The 18,787-nt window shown below is 31.8% G+C and overlaps 1 protein-coding gene across 3 annotated transcripts in view; it reads right to left on the bottom strand.

Moving 5' to 3' along the window:
• The window catches only part of LOC133172440 (hepatocyte nuclear factor 4-gamma-like), a 42,221-nt gene that overhangs the window by 10,852 nt on the left and 12,582 nt on the right, over positions 1–18,787 (bottom strand). The window contains exon 1 of one of the 3 annotated variants that reach the window (XM_061307323.1): positions 9,794–10,020. The exons of the other annotated variants lie outside the window; for them this stretch is intronic. Within the exon in view, the coding sequence (XP_061163307.1) occupies positions 9,794–9,845 (52 nt within the window). The 5' untranslated portion in view covers positions 9,846–10,020. Of the gene's footprint in view, positions 1–9,793; positions 10,021–18,787 lie in introns of those variants that run through there. 3 annotated transcript variants of the gene reach the window in all.

Raw genomic sequence — 18,787 nt, 5'->3', positions numbered from 1 at the left:
CAACCAACCAACCAAAAATTATTGTAAACAGTATAGAGAATGGAGCTTCAGTGTATTTTTTTTCACTGCACAGACATGTATAAAGATTTCATCACATGGTTCAATCAATGCATATTATTTAGAAAGACAAACTTAGTTTTAAAATGTCATAATGTCAAGGATGCTTATATTGGATAAAATGATTGAGTATATCATAAAATCTAAATAGAACATCTGTCTGATTATAACATAGCCTAATGACATTATCATTAATACAAATTTCAATGAGTTTGAAAGTCAACATGATGTAATAATTCCATCCTCTTATATTTGTTTATTTTACAAGTCCATGAGAAATAAACATTACGATGCCACCAAATATGACAAAAGTCCATAACGGACTGATGGGGGGGAAATCTTCTCACGGTCCCGTCACCTGCCAAACATATCCCCTCCTCTTGTGACTGACCAGAGAACCCCCCCATGTTACACAATTCATCACTTGTTTTTGTGTGATGAACGGTAAATGATTTGGTACTTATCAGATATTTGTGGCCAGTTTGATACCTTGTAAACCCAGATCAAACAGAATGGACAAGCCCTTATCTGTAGAGTTTGAAAGTCTGAGCCTAAAACTACTTATTTACTTAACATTTCTTATCTACGACTTAAATAACTGTAAACCATAAATTATCAATGATTATTAAAAAAAACAAATAAACTAAGATTTGGGGGGAGGGGATTGAAATTTGATAAATTTACATGCATTAAATTAAATCACACATTACTGGTTTTAAAATGCAAAATGGTCAAATTTTAATTACAGGATGCTAAGGATGGATTATACTATATACATTTAACATACAATGTATATAGTATATAACATAATTTCTTTTTATCTTCAATGTAGGTAAATCAAACAAAGCTTATCTAAGTATTATCAATCAAACTTATCAAAGGGGAGATAAACTCTCTGTTGATGCTGTAGCTGTTATCTCCCTTTATATCAGTGACAATGATGTTGTACCATCCTCAGATGGGTCTGTCACATACAAGTATCTACATGTACATTTACATTACTGGAAAGGAATTCATTTATCACAATTTTTCGAGTATTTTTATCTTTCTGATACAGTCTTTTGACCTTTCTGCAATGATTCTCAATGAATTTTTGTCAGATTCTACAAGCAGCACATCAGTTTTTCTTAGCTGTAATTTTTATCAGAAATATACCCACCCAAAGTCCTTGATTTTTATCAAAACCAAGGACCTGACAACAAATAAGCTCCCTGTTTATTTTTCCTTCATTTCTGCGATGGTCAGCAGAAAAATAAAAGCAATACACATTAAAGAGATGTAATACCTACATGACTCCAAATACATTCCTCTTCCTCATATAATTTAAAAGAACAAAAGAGACAAACCAAAAAACAAACAAAAAAAAAACAAAACAAAAACAAAACAGACACACTCGTGTAATAATACAACTCGCAAATAATTCTTACTATGATACGAGTAACTTTAAATTACCACTTAAAAAAAATTATTAAATACATCTGCATGATTCCCCTGATTTAATTATCGTGAGAAAAATTAATAATTTGCAAAAAAATATACATCTGTTCCTGGTGTGACCACACTAGTATTCAGGAAAGGGTGGAGTTGGTGTATACAACATTTTTAACTTCACTGGATGAAAATCAATAAACCTTCTAAGAATCAATTTCTTTTTCCTCTTGTAACATTTTTAAATAACCAGAAATATCACAGAGCATTAAATATATGAGACACCGTGAGAATTATTTACCCACCTATCCACTGAATGTGCAAAACCCTTAAAAACTGCAATCCTAAATTTATTTTTGACTTGACTTTTTCAAAAAAAATTGTATTTCTAATCCTGATTTTTATATACCCGGTACATGAAGTTACTATATTACTATTATAAAAGAATAAAATTTCATCATTTTTTTTCCAGATGTCATTGAGTGCTTTTTCCAGGATGGACTTCTGTATAAGATTAATATATATTTTATATATGATCCTTAAGGGGGACCGACCCTCTGATAAGAAAGATAACTTTCCAAGCAAAATTAATCCTAATCTTACTCATAGTTTATTTCACCAGAGTTTAATAATTAAGACCTTTGAGAAGTCAATTCTTTCAAACCTAACATACAATGGAAAGATTATTCTATTTCTTTTTGTCTATACTTTTCAAATTGTTTTATTCTATATGACCAAAAAAAAAAAAAAAAACAAAAAACAAACATTAAAATCCATTTTTAAAACCTTACAAATCGAATAAGTTCTATCTTTTAATGGACCATTTAAAAACTGCTTTAATGTATCAAATACCATATGTACAATTTTTATCAGTATTACATTTTTTTTCCATCAAAAAAATATTTATAAGAAAGATAACACTTTCTAATGGACGTATTCTTTCTTACAAGCACATATAACATTGTGATATTCTGACTTACGAAACAGCACTTTATGTTTTGTAATACTGTATAAGTAGAATTTTTAGCGAGAAACAAATTTAGCAATTTGTCCCTTATTATTGTTTTTCGCGAGAAGTTATTTTAGCAATTTAATGATGTCTAGAAAGACAATGGTAACCTCCATTGCAGAATGAATTGTAAGTGATATTCAATTTTAGCAATCTCAACAATTTTACTAAAAATGCCAAAATTGAATCATCGCTAAAATTTCTACTGATACGGCAAAAAATTATTTTCATATACACTCATAATTATTACTCTTCCTATTCTCTGTGTTTAAATTTCTTCATATCATATGGTCTGACATAAAAATCTTTTCTGAAAAAATAAGCAGACTTCATACCTCATACTATTTTTCATTTGAATCTAATGCTATCATAAGCTCTTGAAGAAAATCATTTTTGGAAGTTTAAAATTTTTTGTGAAATTTAGAGCAGAGGGTCATTAGTCCTTAATACAGAAATATTAGTATTCATTGGGGATTAAATATAGTTGATAACATTTATCAACAAAATTTTATCCTTAACAAAATTTTAACCCAGAAGTTAATTTTAATATGATTATTTTTGAAACAATGAAACTGAGTCCCAATGAAACCATTTTAGCTTAAAAAATCAACAAAATTTTAACTTCACCATAAATTCTGCTTTTACAGTATCTTTAAACTTGCCCATGAGGTTTTCCTAGAGACCACCATCAAAATTATGATAAATAATGATAAATTATAATGAGGGATAAATTCTTATATACATAATGACCACGAATAACTTCTTTCCCCTTTTTGTTGATTATCCCACAAAATTCCTTTTGTGCAAAAAGACTGTTATTAACTTTCTTGTCTATATTTTACTCAGTTTAAAATAACAGTATGTCTCCTTCTGGGTTTACAAATCTTTATCAAGCTTTTTTTTTATGTCTGAATTCTTGTTTCTTTACAATGCATGTCCTTATATCAATATAATTTCTAATATTTAGAATTTGCCGAGTTTTGACTACCGGTAGCTTCCTTTCAGGTCTGTTAAAATATAAATCTATTTAGTGGAAAATAAAAAATAAAAAAAAAATCAAATAACTAACAAAAACATTTTTAAATACAAGAATAAAAAAATTTAATAAATTATGGCAACAATTCTTATTTCAGCTTTAAAATTATACTAATCTGGTGTACTTTTGGAAGAGAAATACAACACATATTGTAAATAAATAATTTTTAAAAATCATTAAATTATTTAATATGTAATGCTTTCAGTGTTTTAAAATCTTAGGCTAAGAAAAGACTTCGAAAAATAATTTGATTTGATTATGTAATGTCTCTAACCTTTATCTTTTTTCTTAAAGGGGGGGGGGGGGGGGGGGGAGGAGGGATGACACAAATTATCAAATTGCTCATTTAAGTTTAATACAATTTGAAAGTAATCTAGTGTCATGTTAGAAGAGTTATCCTTCTTGAATCTCATGTTCATAATCTCTCCTTTCAAAATCTATTTATTCAATTTATTGATTCACTGCTTTAAAAAAAATAATGAAGATGTGGTGAATTAATTTTGATCAATATATTAGAGTTGTGCAATATAGAATTTATAGCATTTTTGTTAATCAGAATTTAAAACATTTTTGTCTATGTATATTCATTTTAAACAAAGAAGTGTAAAATTCTATCCAGCTTAAAATTTGTATTAATATTATATTGACACAGTATAAATCCCTGTTCCTTCAGTCTATCCTTGTTCTTGAATATTAATTATAAAGAAAAAAATTGGTTGAAAAAATCAGTGGGCTAAATTTCTTCAAAATAGTTAAATCTTACTTAATGCAATTACATAACCGAAACCCAATTAATAAAGATTACTTATAAAACGCGGCTAAAATACATCACCTACCTCATTTTTTCTTTAGTATAAAATATATCTATCCAAACTGGTATATATATATATATATAAATATTTACAAATTAAACCTGTGGAAATGTAATCACAGACTGACAAACTTTATATCTCATAATAATATTTATAAATATGGCTAAAGCTTAATTATTAATTATCTTTGTACATTGGACATGGCATGAGGGAGAACAAATTTCACATCAGCTGTATAAAGGGCAACTACAGTCTAGGTTTCATTCATTAACTGTGCACTTTGACAACAGATAAATAAAGATGTACTCCACCATAGTCTGCTTGTCAGACATCACACAGATAATCTCAATCACCCTATCAACTAGCTTACAACCACAGAGAAAAAAAAAACACTATGGTCTCCTGAATAAAACTGTCCACTGTCACGCAGGGTACATACCAGACGCACACTTTAACTTGTGTGCAGGACACATGTACATTTGTTTGTTCATTAAACAGTGAATTTAGGAAGACGTGATAAAGATATTGGGTATAAGCATATTAGTTCAACAAAAAATGTACTTGGAATTAATATGGTAAATGTAATGGTATATATGTGCAAGCTAAACTGCAATGTGGAGTCACTTATTGTCTATAAGCAAAGCACTATTGAAGTACTTTTTTGCATGGTATTAATTTATGCTATACATGGTTACAAATTTTACACAGAAATTTGTCCCAACATACTTAGAGTAAATTTAAGGCATACAGTGAAAATTTAAGAAATACACATAATTTTCTACCGTCAGAATGAACAGAAATTGAAAAAGAAATTGTGAATTCACAGAATTATGACCCCATGGATAAAAGTACATTAATAGTAGTCTGTATTGGGTGGAATTATCCTGACTATTCAGCATCAGTAGGAAGTGTAGGCAATATCTCAGTAAAAGTGTAGGTGATACCTCAATTAAAGTGTAGGTGATACCTCTGTAAAAAGTGTAGGTGATACCTCAGTCAATAAAAGTGTAGGTGATACCTCAGTTACAGTGTAGAGGATACTGCATGTGTACTTAAAAACAGTGGGATTCATATTTTAGCGGCTTTGGTGCAGTCAACGATGCACTAATTCATGAATACCGCTAAGAAATCAGTTTTAGATATAATATACGGCACAGACATATATGGCGCTAATTCATGTTTTTGCCAACAACTCCATAGTCCATACCCAGTGATTGTGCTAAATTTTGAATACGCCAATTTATGTACCCGTACAATATATCAATAAAACTGTAGGTGATACATCAGTTAGAGTGTAGGTGATACCTCAGTAAAAATGTAGGTGATATATCAATAAAACTGTAGGTGATACCTCCGTAAAAAGTGCAGGTGATATATCAATATGAATGGTGTATCACACATACTTTTTACTGATTTGCATGCAACATGTACACTATTTCCTGATGACGCTATCACCTACACTTTTGATTTATGTATCATCTACACTTTTTACTGGTATATCAACTACACTTTTTTTTTCTGAGGCATTACCTACAGTTTTACTAAATGTATCACCTGGAAACAAAAACCTCTTTTCTTTTTTTAATTCTTTACTGAGCAGCAACTTTTGCATCATTATGTGTTTTTTTTCATAGTGGAAAGGATACATGTTTCATTATGGGTATGTATGATTTTCAATACAAAATATCTAAAAATGGGTGCACCTTTCTCTTTTTATAATCAGTAGGGAAAGAAAGTAGTGCCAAAAAATTATTTTGTTTATTTGCAGACATAAAGAAAAACAATTGTGAAAATATACTAAGATGAGGCTAACACTTCTTAGTAAGGAGTATTTTCCATTATGAGACAGCCTGCAAAATTATTCATCACAAATATCAGGAGATAGTTTTGTGTATTATGACACTAATGTGAATCATGGAGTTCCTCTTTCACTTTCACTTTCAGGGGTTTACACAAACGGACATATTTTGCAAATCTGACATGCCATCCTGAGAACCTAACCAAGAAAAGACAACTTCAGTTACTGACATTTGAAGTTGATGGATCACTGATTGTTTAATAAAAGTTAAGGAAATTCCTTGCTATGTGATGAAACTTATGATTGTTGCCTATGAAATCTCAATCTCAATTAGTACACTACATCCAAGTAGTTCCTACATTCAATACCTCATAACATGAAACATAGGATGGGGAGGAAAGAATTATGGGGCAGAGTGTGCATTCAGAATATAGTGGGTTGGGAAGGAGTGTGTGTTCAACATATTACAGTGGGATAAGGAAGAGCTAGTGTGTTTGTTCAGGCTACAGTGGGTTAATGGGAAGGAGTTTGGGTTCAGACTACAGTGGGATCATCGTCTCAAGCCACGGTATGGAGTCCGCATATAGCTCTCTTCTACCCGTGGCTGCTTGATCACAAAAAGTGTTGTAATCTTTAATATTTACGCCTCTATGTTGTGACGTCATGTTCAGCCAATGACAATATTTGTTTCCATCACAATTGAAATCAACAACTGACATCAACAGTATACAAGAAATGTTTCGTATACTGCGATTGGGTATTGAAAGGTCGCATCAAAGTTCATTATCCGACTATGCTTTACTCGCATTGGTCAATATTTTAATGAGATGCGAAATATTCTCTTCTCATTCAACCACGGCCAGAATGGGAGGGGATCGTACATTTTGGCCATGGTTTGCAACGATGCAGTGGGATAGGGAGGAGTGTGTGTTTGGCATAAAATATTATAGAGCAGAGTGTGTGTTCAGTATACAATGGGCTGGGGAGGAGTGCATGTGTTCAGCATACAGTGAGATGGGGAGGAGTGAGTGTTCAGCATAAAATGCTATGGGAGGTGTCAGCAATGTTCAGCATACAGTGGGATTTGGAGGATTGTGTGCTAAGCATAAAGAATGGGGAGGAGTGTGTGTTCAGCATACAGTGGGATGGTAATTTAAAGAGTATGTGTTTAGCCTATAGATGGATGGGGCAGAGGTCTGTGATTAACCTATAGTGAGATCAGGAAAGTTGTGTTCAGCGTACATGGGATGGGGAAGGAGTGGGTCATGTTCAGCATACAGCAGGATTGTGAGGAGTGTGTATTTAGCACACAGAGGCATGAGGAGGAGTGAGTGTTCAACATACAGGGAATGGGAGGAAGGTGTGTTCAGCATACACTGGGATCAGGAGTGTGTGTTTAAAGCCTACAGTTCGATGGTGAGGTGTAAGTGTTAACTCTACAGTGGCATCAGTCTACACTGTGTGTTCAGCATACAGCAAAATGGAAGAAATGTGTTCAGCATACAGAGGTATGAGGAGGGGTGTGTTCAGCATACAGAGGCATGAGGAGGAGTGTGTGTTCAGCATACAGAGGCATGAGGAGGAGTGTGTGTTCAGCATACAGAGGCATGTCAGGAGGAGTGTGTGTGTTCAGCCTTAACTGGGATGGAGTTTGTGGTAGCCTATAGTGGGATAAGGGGAGGTATGTATATTCAACTTACAGTGAGATTTGGAGAAGTGTGTTCAACCTGTTGTGGAATGGGAAGGAGTGAGTGTTTAGCATACAGGGTGTATTCAGCCTACCGTGAGATGGGGGTTGAAATTTGATTGCTTCCCTCTAGAAAAGAAAGGGTGCTTTTTTACCTTGGTATGCCACTTGAACATTCATTGTTTGAACATTTCAATTAATTAATTTTATGCTCTGGGGCAGAGAAACATTGATTACATTGCCTTTGATGGCCAAGATCGACAGGATGCTTACTCATCCTAGGCACCTAATCCCACGCTGAAATTTCCAAGGATTTGAGTTTTATGCCCTGTTCACAGATTTCTATTGATTGTAAGGTTTTTTAACATTGATCACTGTTCATTATCTTTACCTATTTCAATACATAAATATCTGAATGCCAATTTCTTACAGATTCAAAATTAGATTGTTATTGTGGGCTGCCAAATCTTTTGTGACGCCTATTTTTTGGTGAGATAGTTCAATAATTTGTTTTCTTTTTTTTTTATAAGAAGAAATTTTTGGTTATTGTTGTAAGTAATCTTTCACAATACATGTACAAATATATGCGAGAATAAAATTTTTGCAAGCAAACAGTCTAGTATAATTGCACAAAAATTAAGTTCTTGGAAAACAAATAGATTAATTGTTTATGGAGAGGTGTAAAGAGACATACAATGAAAAAAAAAAAACCCCCACAAACAAACTAGAATTCCATCTACTTAAAAATCCTAGATATGTTTTGATAATTGGAATCACTAGCAGCATACTACTTAAACATTAAGCATGTTAACACTTGCAGTGTCATAACAGAACGTAACACAACATAGTGCCACTTAAGATCAAACACTTTAACAAGTCTGTCTAAGAAGAAAACAACAACCCATCCAATCCTTTAACAATCCACTCTATACTGAGAAATTTTCTACCCATTTTATTTTCACTTTCTCGTCATCATCCCAACTTAAGAAAATGCCTTTGGGTGAAAAATGGATCAAAATGAGCAAATTTATCACTGTATTTCTATGTATATAGCATTTAAGAGTAAAAGTGTTATAGCAAAAATATTTTCAATACAAACTACAGATGCATATTGATAGTAATAGAGAAGGGGGGGGGGGGCATAAAGTTTGAATAACTGAAACTTTCATTACTATTACTTATGGAAAAGGGGGAAATGGTTCAAAATAGGTAGGCAATGGGGTGGGGTAAGAGAAGGAAGCCAGATGAAAGGGTGGGAGGAAAAAAAGGGGAGAAGAAAAGGAAGAGAGGCAGGAGAAAAAATGGAAAATATGAAAGAGCAGAGAGAGGGGACAGCGACAAGGGACACACTCCCTTCATTAAACTCATGCAACATGTGATGCTTTCATCAGGATTGCTTAATCTAAGCCTAATTTTTAGCCCAGTAGCTTACAGGTATAGGGTATGTAGGATGTTTGAATCAGAAAAGTTTCTAAAGTACACTCAAAATGATAAACTGATCTGCACTTTGTGTTAAATGTTAGACTTGTTTTCACTGCTTGACACTTTAAAGTCAAAATGAATGATCCAATACACTATTATATTGGTTTTAACAAAATTTGAATAACACTAAATTCTGATTTATACCATTAAACATCACCATTTTCTTACAAGAGCATGCAAATAACTCTCATACTGAGCATAAAACAGAATTAAGCATAATTATCTAAAATTAACTAAAAATGCTCATGACCTGATTAAAATGTTTTAACAACTTATGCTAGTTTTAGAAAAGTATGGAACTTTGATCTATGGTCAAGCACACTTCAAATCCAATACCCAATCAAATTGTGTCAACCAATGAACCTTCACAGGCTTTTTCGAACTGCATGAGAACAGACCTTTGAAACTATTGACGGCAAAATCACTACAAAATGCAAATACCACAACAAGAAGAGACCAAACCATGGAAAAAAGAATCGCTTACCGTAAAGGCAAGGGCTACACCACTGTTCGCTGCTTTCTCCACTGATCAACATTTTGACAATGGTGTTAGTACAGCACTCTCATCAGCTGATTCAAGTAGCCAGAATATGACACAAAATATGGGTTAATTGTTCTGTGTTACAGTCATCCTCATGTGTCTATTAGATCAGCATTACATAACACTTGTCAAACTGTCAGAATTCAGTTTTTTTGCCCCGAAACTTTGTCCAAAATACCAAATATAGTCAGAATCATGGGCAATGCAGTTCCACAGATATGTGTAAATGTTAACCATTGTAAGCATTCAACTCCAGTCATTCCAAGACTTTTTCTTGAACTCAATCATAATATGGAATATACCTATTATTTTTTTGTCAAGTATTCATCAACTATAATTGTTTTTTGCAAATACATGTTTAAAGTAGGTCACAAAAAATGTTAAGTGTTATTTTCGATCATGTGACTGGGAGTGATATATTTTTCATCCAATAAGATGTCCACATTTTCTAAAGTAACCATGTCACAAAAAAAAGTACCTGGTACTACAGATCGAGTAATTAAATGAAAATGAATGCCAAAAATAATCATCATTTAACAACATAATTATATCCATGTCTGCTGTCCTTTTTTCTTGTGCAAATGTAGGTCATGAATAACAAAAATATTGTCTTTTTTGTCCAAAATATTTAACATATAACATGTATATATATACATACACGTAATAATTCACTGAAAATCGAATATACATGCACACTTCTATGATGCATTAATAACAATTATAGTATATGAAATGCATGCTTGAAAATCTTCATGACAGTTCATATCTCAAGGACACTGTAATATCATGCACAGATATACTGCTCCACAAGAGCCTTTACCATTTATTAAGTACCCACTTATGAATAATCTATAGTTAGATGATTAGATCATTTTTATTATATTTTGTACATTTGAATATTAATGATGTAATCTGAGCTATAAATAACTTTTTCATTTCATTACACCTCTCACACAAGTTCTAAAATGATTTTTTTTTTAAATTAATGTTCTTAAAATTTTAAAATAGAACTGAATACACATTCCCTAATTACAGCTGGACACTGTCCACATTCACTGCTATCAAGTTATAATAGTCCATGGATAATTTCAAACATTTCAGTTTAATGACCTTGAATTTGTTAAAATGACCTCTGGTCATTGCTGTTACAGAATGTTGGGTCATAAGCAGTTTTTCCAAAATGAACATCCAGTGTTTCTGATTTTCTTAGTACATGTGTAATTATATACTGCTAGCTGGTTAAAGATTGTGATAAACTGAGCAGACATGGTAATTTACATGTACTATAACTGCAGGTCCCTTATTTCATTTGAAGGGGGTGGGGTTGGCATTTATTAACTGTACGAACAAGCATATACACCAAAAATACAGCAAAGAATTTTGTTCAACTTCGCCTCATCCAAAAACCCCAACCCTGAGAAATCCAGAGACATGAATATCACGATGTTGGCAGAAACATTGTATAATCTATAATTAGGCAAACAGGTTGTCTGTTAACAAGACAAATTTCCAAGACAATTTTCAATATAAGATAAATTCAGCTTCATCCTGGGGTCTGAACCCTATATCTAGGGGTACTGAAATTCAAAATTTTGGTAGTGATAATAATTGTTCATTACAATTTGGCAAACTGTTTATGTCCAACAGTTGAAAAAAAAAATTAAATAGTTATGGAATTTTCATTATACATATATAACTAACTTAGCACCATTCTGGAGCTTAACCATGCAAATACCATTCTTTGCTATTATATCATAAAATCAATTATTAGGTCTTTCCACCTTTCTGTGGAAAGACCTCTTGAAATGCTTATGTTTATTATTATTATTAGGTCTTTCCACCTTTCTGTGGAAAGACCTCTTGAAATGCTTATGTTTATTATTATTATTATTATTATTATTATTCTTTTTCTTCCCGGACTTTTGAAACCTCAAGACTTATCAAAAAACTTTATAGTTCATGATACTGGATATTACAAGTTATTCCGAAAAACGACCCAACGTGTTTGACCTATGACCTCTTATGAAGTTATTGCCCCTTTCGCAAGAATAGCTTGTTATCGCTACTCCTTCGAAACCGTAAATCGTAGAGATACAGAACCTTCACCAATGTCTTTGACTACTTGAGAGGACTTTTCAATCTATTCATTGCGAAATGATTTGTCGACCCCTTCAATGAGTTATTGCCCCTGAAAGTTTTTGAAGTTTACAAATAATGAAAAATTTTCAAAACGATAAGTCGTAGAGACATGGAACCAACTGCATTAGATTCTTTGACCTCAGACCTTGAAATTTTTGTAAAGGTCAAAGGTCAAGGTCATTCAAAATTTGAGAAATTAAGCTCTTTTTATATCTCTTTTGTCTTTCATTATATACTAAATCTCTTTGCATCTTTAATATGTCCTCTTAAAATTATTTCAAAGATTTCATACTTGTCCCCTAAGATTTACCCTTTCAAAAGTTATTGCCCCTTTCACTGAAAACCTTGTTATCGCTACTACTCCGAAACCGTAAACCGCAGAGACACGAAACCTTCACTTATGTCCTCAGGGCCTTTAGACACAACTTCAATCTATTCAGTGCGAAAGGATCCGATGACCCCTTATATGAGTTATCGCCCTTTAACGTCTTTCCTCTTACTATTAAACCTTATAACTTTAAAACTAAAAGTCGTAGAAGCATGGGGTCAAGTGCAATGTGACCCTTGACTTATGAACTTAAATAATTGTTCAAGGTCAAAGGTCAAGGTCATTCAATTTTTTTTTTAAATTTCATTTTTTCCATTTCTCAAGCCATTTCTTGTTTCTTTTGTATAAAAATAAAACAATAGAGAGTTAAATATGAAAAATATATGAAATTTAAAGAAGGTGGAAAGACCTCTAATTGTTCGAGAACAATTAGTCTACTAGTTATTATTATTATTCTTTTTCTTCCCGGACTTTTGAAACCGCAAGACTTACCAAAAAACTTTATAGTTCATGATACTGGATATTAAAAGTTATTCCGAAAAACGACCCAACGTGTTTGACCTATGACCTCTTACAAAGTTATTGCCCCTTTCACAAGAATAGCTTGTTATCGCTACTCCTTCGAAACCGTAAATCGTAGAGATACAGAACCTTCACCAATGTCTTTGACTAATTGAGAGGACTTTTCAATCTATTCATTGCGAAATGATTTCTCGACCCCTTCAATGAGTTATTGCCCCTGAAAGTTTATGAAGTTTACAAATAATGAAAAATTTTCAAAACGATAAGTCGTACAGACATGGAACCAACTGCATTAGATTCTATGGCCTCAGATCTTGAAATTTTTTTCAAGGTCAAAGGTCAAGGTCATTCAAAATTTGAGAAATTAAGCTCTTTTTATATCTCTTTTGTCTTTCATTATATACTAAATCTCTTTGCATCTTTAATATGTCCTCTTAAAACTATTTCAAAGATTTCATACTTGTCCCCTAAGATTTACCCTTTTAAAAGTTATTGCCCCTTTCACTGAAAACCTTGTTATCGCTACTCCTCCGAAACCGTAAACCGCAGAGACACGAAACCTTCACTAATGTTCTTAGGGCCTTTAGACACAACTTCAGTCTATTCAGTGCGAAAGGATCCCATGACCCCTTATATGAGTTATCGCCCTTTAACATCTTTGCTCTTACTATTAAACCTTATAACTTTAAAACCAAAAGTCGTAAAAGCATGGGGTCAAGTGCAATGTGACCCTTGACTTATGAACTTAAATAATTGTTCAAGGTCAAAGGTCAAGGTCATTCAATTTTTTTTAATTTCATTTTTTCCATATCTCAAGCCATTTCTGGTTTCTTTTGTATAAAAATAAACAGTAGAGAGTTAAATATAAAGAATATATGAAATTTAAATAAGGTGGAAAGACCTCTAATTGTTCGAGAACAATTAGTCTACTAGTTTTTTAAGGGATCAAATTTTCATGGTTCAAGGAAAAAAGGAAGTTTATCAGTAATTTTATTGTTGAAGAAATATATTTAAAATGTACATATCTTTCATTTTACATTTCGGGGGGGGGGGGGGGGGGGGGGGGGGGGGGGCATGAATTTGTGGGTCTCTTCAGACATTGAAAAAGATGAAAATTACCCCCCCCCCCTTTGAAAAAAAAGTGATTTCATAGTAACCATTATAGCTGCAGAACTGTAGCATTATGGTTTTATATTTTAGTCTTGGACCATACCGCTACAGATTCCGTAATGTAAATAAAGTGCAATTTATGGTGCAAGATTTTCTGCCCACTTTGGGGATGTATTTCGCCACTTTCCAGCATTAGTCAATCAACAACCTTTTATCCCCTTATTCAAGACATATTCTATAACCACCCTGTATATTTTATTCACCTCCTATAAACCGTTTATAGTCGTCTCTATAGACCAATAAACTCGTTATGCCATCCGACAACAAATTCACAACAAGCGAGTTTATTAACGTGGTCTGTATAGAGATGACTATAAAGGGTTAGAAGGTGGATAAAATATACAAGTTGGTTATAGAATGTGTCTAGAATTAGGGGATGAAAGGTCTATGATTGACCAATGCTGGAAAGTGGCGAAATACATCCACAAAGTGCGCAGAAAATCTTGCGCCATAAATTGCACTTTATTTACATTACAGGATCTGTAGCGCTATGGTCAAAGACTAAAATATAAAACCATAACGCTACAGTTCTGCAGCTATAACCAATCCAACTAAATTGACTGCTGCTTTAAATATCTAGCTCAGAGAAAAAATTTTTTTTAAAAAAAATGCATTACTTTAATGAGGATATGGACAAGGACCATGAAATCATACAAAAATTAATTAATCTGTAATTTGCTGAAATTGGTTCAGCTCTTCCTAATAAAGAACATGGGAATAATCTTATATTAAAAAGTTACTATGGTTGACATATGATACACAACAAGAGAGGTCATGTGAGTTAACTTGAGTGAATTTAAAAAGTTAATATTACATCTTAATTTCATTTCTTTCCAACAATATTAATTAAATTTAAAAAAAAATGCATGTATTATGAAATAAATTTTCCGATATGAAATTGAACATCTTGACATTTCCTCAGACTCCTTCCTATTGATAAAGCCCTCCCATTCAGGAAATATAACCCATGTGCATCCCAAATATTGACATGTGACAGTTCACCTAATTTTTCACAAAAGTCAAGGAAATTATGATTCTGATGATGCTTTCCGTTCCCACGCTGCTAACACCTAAGCATTGCTCTTTTCTGGCAAGGAAGACCATGGTACGGATATTCTAAAAGTCAAGCTTTCTTGGTAAGGAATTTCCCTTTTTGACTAAATCTAGACATTGCCTACGTGCATGATGGAAAGTCTAACTTACAATCTCTAAAAATTAAGTCACAAATATTGGGTCATTGTCACTTCATCTCAATAATACTTACTCCAATGAATTTCCTGAACAACTTGTGTTAATTCGGTAATAAAAAAAAAAAAAAGATTACTAATACATCATTTGTTACTTTATGTCCAGGGGCCTGGAGTAGTATTATTTCAAGAAATCATTTTGTAAAGAAGTTCTTATGGAAAATTAAATGAATTACAAGATGCCTTTGCTATCCATTTTCATTTTTTAAGATCATAATAAACAAGCAAACCAACAAAAAATTGCCCCTCTTTCCTAAATCCTAACCATTGGACTTGATACATTTTGATATAACACATTTTATTGCCCTAAAATTGCTTTGAAAATAATCACACAATAAGATCTGACCTTGAACAAATATCAAAACACACATCATTATGAAGTTCATGGAAAACAACACACTTAAAATTGAATTCATTCACTGGTAAGTCAAAGATTCCAAAGTTACAGTCATGACAGTTATGCATCTTATTGCTAAGTTAAACTTTTTTGTCATTCAAAATATGATCTCAATTAAGATTTAAAAAAAAAAAACAGCAAAAAAAACTCCATTTTATAACTGGATTTAACTGAAAATAAAGTAATAAAAGAAAAGGATGCACCAGCTTTTTCAAATCTTGTATACTTCAAGATTCCAAATACCTGGTGGTCTTTCTAAAATTGTTTTTAAAAAAAATCAAATGTTATATATGGAAAAGAAATCAAGACAATCCAAATACACAGGAAGAGAAATGTCCAAAATTATCAAAAAAAATGCAGTACAAGTATCAAAATTTAATGGCACACTGAAGATACTTGACAGTCGATTGTTCTGCTTTTTTTGACTATTTTTGGAAAACTATTATCATTCATTGATAAAAGAAAATGACTTCATGAATGACAATTACCTAATATCAGAATTTAATTCTCTATTTTTTGTCAATTTTGTAGTACCCAACTTACTTCCGTAAACTAATTGACCGAATTCTTTTTTTTTCCCAGTGCAAAAAGGCCATCATCATTTTTAGTGTAAAAAGGTTAGCAAAAAAATTGAGAGAAGAAAAAAGCTTATAAGGACATGTATCGACCAAAAAAAATGATATAAACTTCTGAGAATAAATGAAGATTGATCGAACTTTAATCAAGAGACTTAATCTGCAATAATGCCTTTATATATACTAGCATTTGTCAAAATTACCATTTCCATGCATTACAAAATAAACACACCAAAATTTGATACTTTGAATAATATTACATGCTAAAATTCTCAGAGATATATAAAGTTGTCAAATTATTAAAATATACTGTTACAGTAAATTTTACTGTTGCCTATTGCATATATTAAAGACATGCACCTCTAATATAAGTAACTACAGTCTACTTCAGATATATTGAAATTCAAGGGACCAACATATTTTTTTCAATTATAAAAGAAGTTCAAATGAAATTGGACTTCGAAGACGTTTTAAAATCCTTGTCCTGATCTAAAACCTGAACCAAAATAAACATTACACAAATTAATTAATTTACAAAACTTCAATAGTGAAATGAAATACTCTGTTCATTTTAAATTTATTTGAAAAACATTTTTCAACCTCAGTATAATTTCCTCATCTTATTCTTCAGTCACTAGACTGGCATGGACTTGAAGGCTTCAAAAACGGTGACACACTGTTAGTACATATATATCATTGCTAGTGTGTGCTCAGATTTATCCCAAAATTCTTTGCTAATTTGGATTTAAATTTCTCGTTTTCACAAGCGTGTGTTCAAACAGCTGTTCAAAAGCACCGTCAATACGTGAGCTGCGAGAACGAGATAACCCTCTTATTTATTTCTTATTATAAATTATAAAAACATGCAATGAAAACATATTAGGGTAAATATATTTCTACATGTACCAACACCTTAGAATCTACATGAATAATTACGCTGTCACCAATCGTGACGATAACTTGCCATGAGAATTCTAAAAACAACTCATTATTAGCTAAGTGGACAGATAATTTACTTCAAAATATTAAGCGATAATTCAATATAAGCAATTTCAATTTAACTGATATTTTATTGCAAAGATAATGAGAAACTGGGAGTGGGGATTTAATTTTACTTCAAATTAAAATGATGTTTCAAAATAAGCAATTTCAATATAAGTGGAGTAGATGTATATTTTAAAAAAAAAATAAATTCTGGTTATTTAGGTGGGTTGGTCATTCTAATTTAAGTCCCAACTGGACACCAGCAATTGGTGAAAGGTTGCAAATTTAGACCTGTGCTAGACACACGGACCGCTAGGGATCTTTTCTTGCCAGTATCTACCGCTACACAGGACCTTGGTTAATACAGTCTCATCCGAAGGATCTTGAGAGAAAAATTATTTTGACAGAAAATTAGAATACAATTTTAAATGCTCTTAAAGCATTATATCAAACTTTAATTAACAAGAACAAAAAAAACAGCAATGAAAAACTCTGAAATCAGATTGTACAAATACATCCTGCAATTCTCAAATCTTAGTTGTTGCTGCACTAACAAAAATTTGTACTAATCAGACAGAATGTGATTGGTTGCTCTTAGAATTGTCTTATCAAAATATTTTAAACAATGCAGTCACACTTTAAGTATTCCAAGAGTATAACCAAAACTGTTGGCTTATAGGGTTTATTTAGTTGTAAAATCTTTTTTTTTTTAAAAAATGTTCCTTTCTTTTTAAAATTTATTATGGTCATAAACAGAATGTTGCTTAAAGTAAAAGGTCGGAAATATACTTGGACTAATGAAAAGAAGACACAGTCATGATTTTTTACTGTATTTGTTTCTTACCGGGGGATGGGGGTGGGGGGAAAGTTAATTACATACTGCTAACACTTAAATCAACAAAAATGACATAATTCATCAATGCTTATCTTGCAAAATAAATATATTTTCAAATGTCGACTACATTTAATTCTCTTTTAAATAAGCTTGTCCACATATAAATATCAATTGAAAATAAACACTTTTTGGATTGACAAAATTGTTTCTAATTAATATCTGATTTTTTTCATATTAAAAAATGTAAAATAAAAAATCTCCTTATAAAATATTAAAAATTATTATTAAATGCACTTAATATGCAATACAATTACTTGTGATTTAAATCTTCAATCTTATGTCAATTAAAGTAAATTGCAAATTTTTGATGGTTATAATTTTAAATAAAATAGGATGGATTGTTATGACATGTCAATCTTAAGTATTTGTGCATGTACATAATTGAATCAAAGCAGCTCAGCCTAAGGATTGTAATTTACTTAAACAACTGAAATACAAAGTATAAAGCTAATTAATTCATGCTGTTAATTGTGATAAATAAATGTTATTTTCCTGGAAATTCACTCAAGAAATTTGGCAATTTTATGAATTGAACATTAAATTATTGGTACATGCAGGTCTTTCTGTTTCTAAATTATATTATCATGAATGAATTTTGTTTACAGTCAAACATAAGCGAATGTCTAAGTGTCTTACTTGTTTACATCTTTACAACAGAGAAATCAATATATTTTTTTAAA

Source organism: Saccostrea echinata, unplaced genomic scaffold (assembly GCF_033153115.1).
Source record: "Saccostrea echinata isolate AGI-Se365-2 ecotype Australia unplaced genomic scaffold, CSIRO_AGI_Sech_v1 ptg000054l, whole genome shotgun sequence".
NCBI classification, from domain to species: domain Eukaryota; kingdom Metazoa; phylum Mollusca; class Bivalvia; order Ostreida; family Ostreidae; genus Saccostrea; species Saccostrea echinata.
This window is presented reverse-complemented; position numbering and strand designations above follow the sequence as displayed.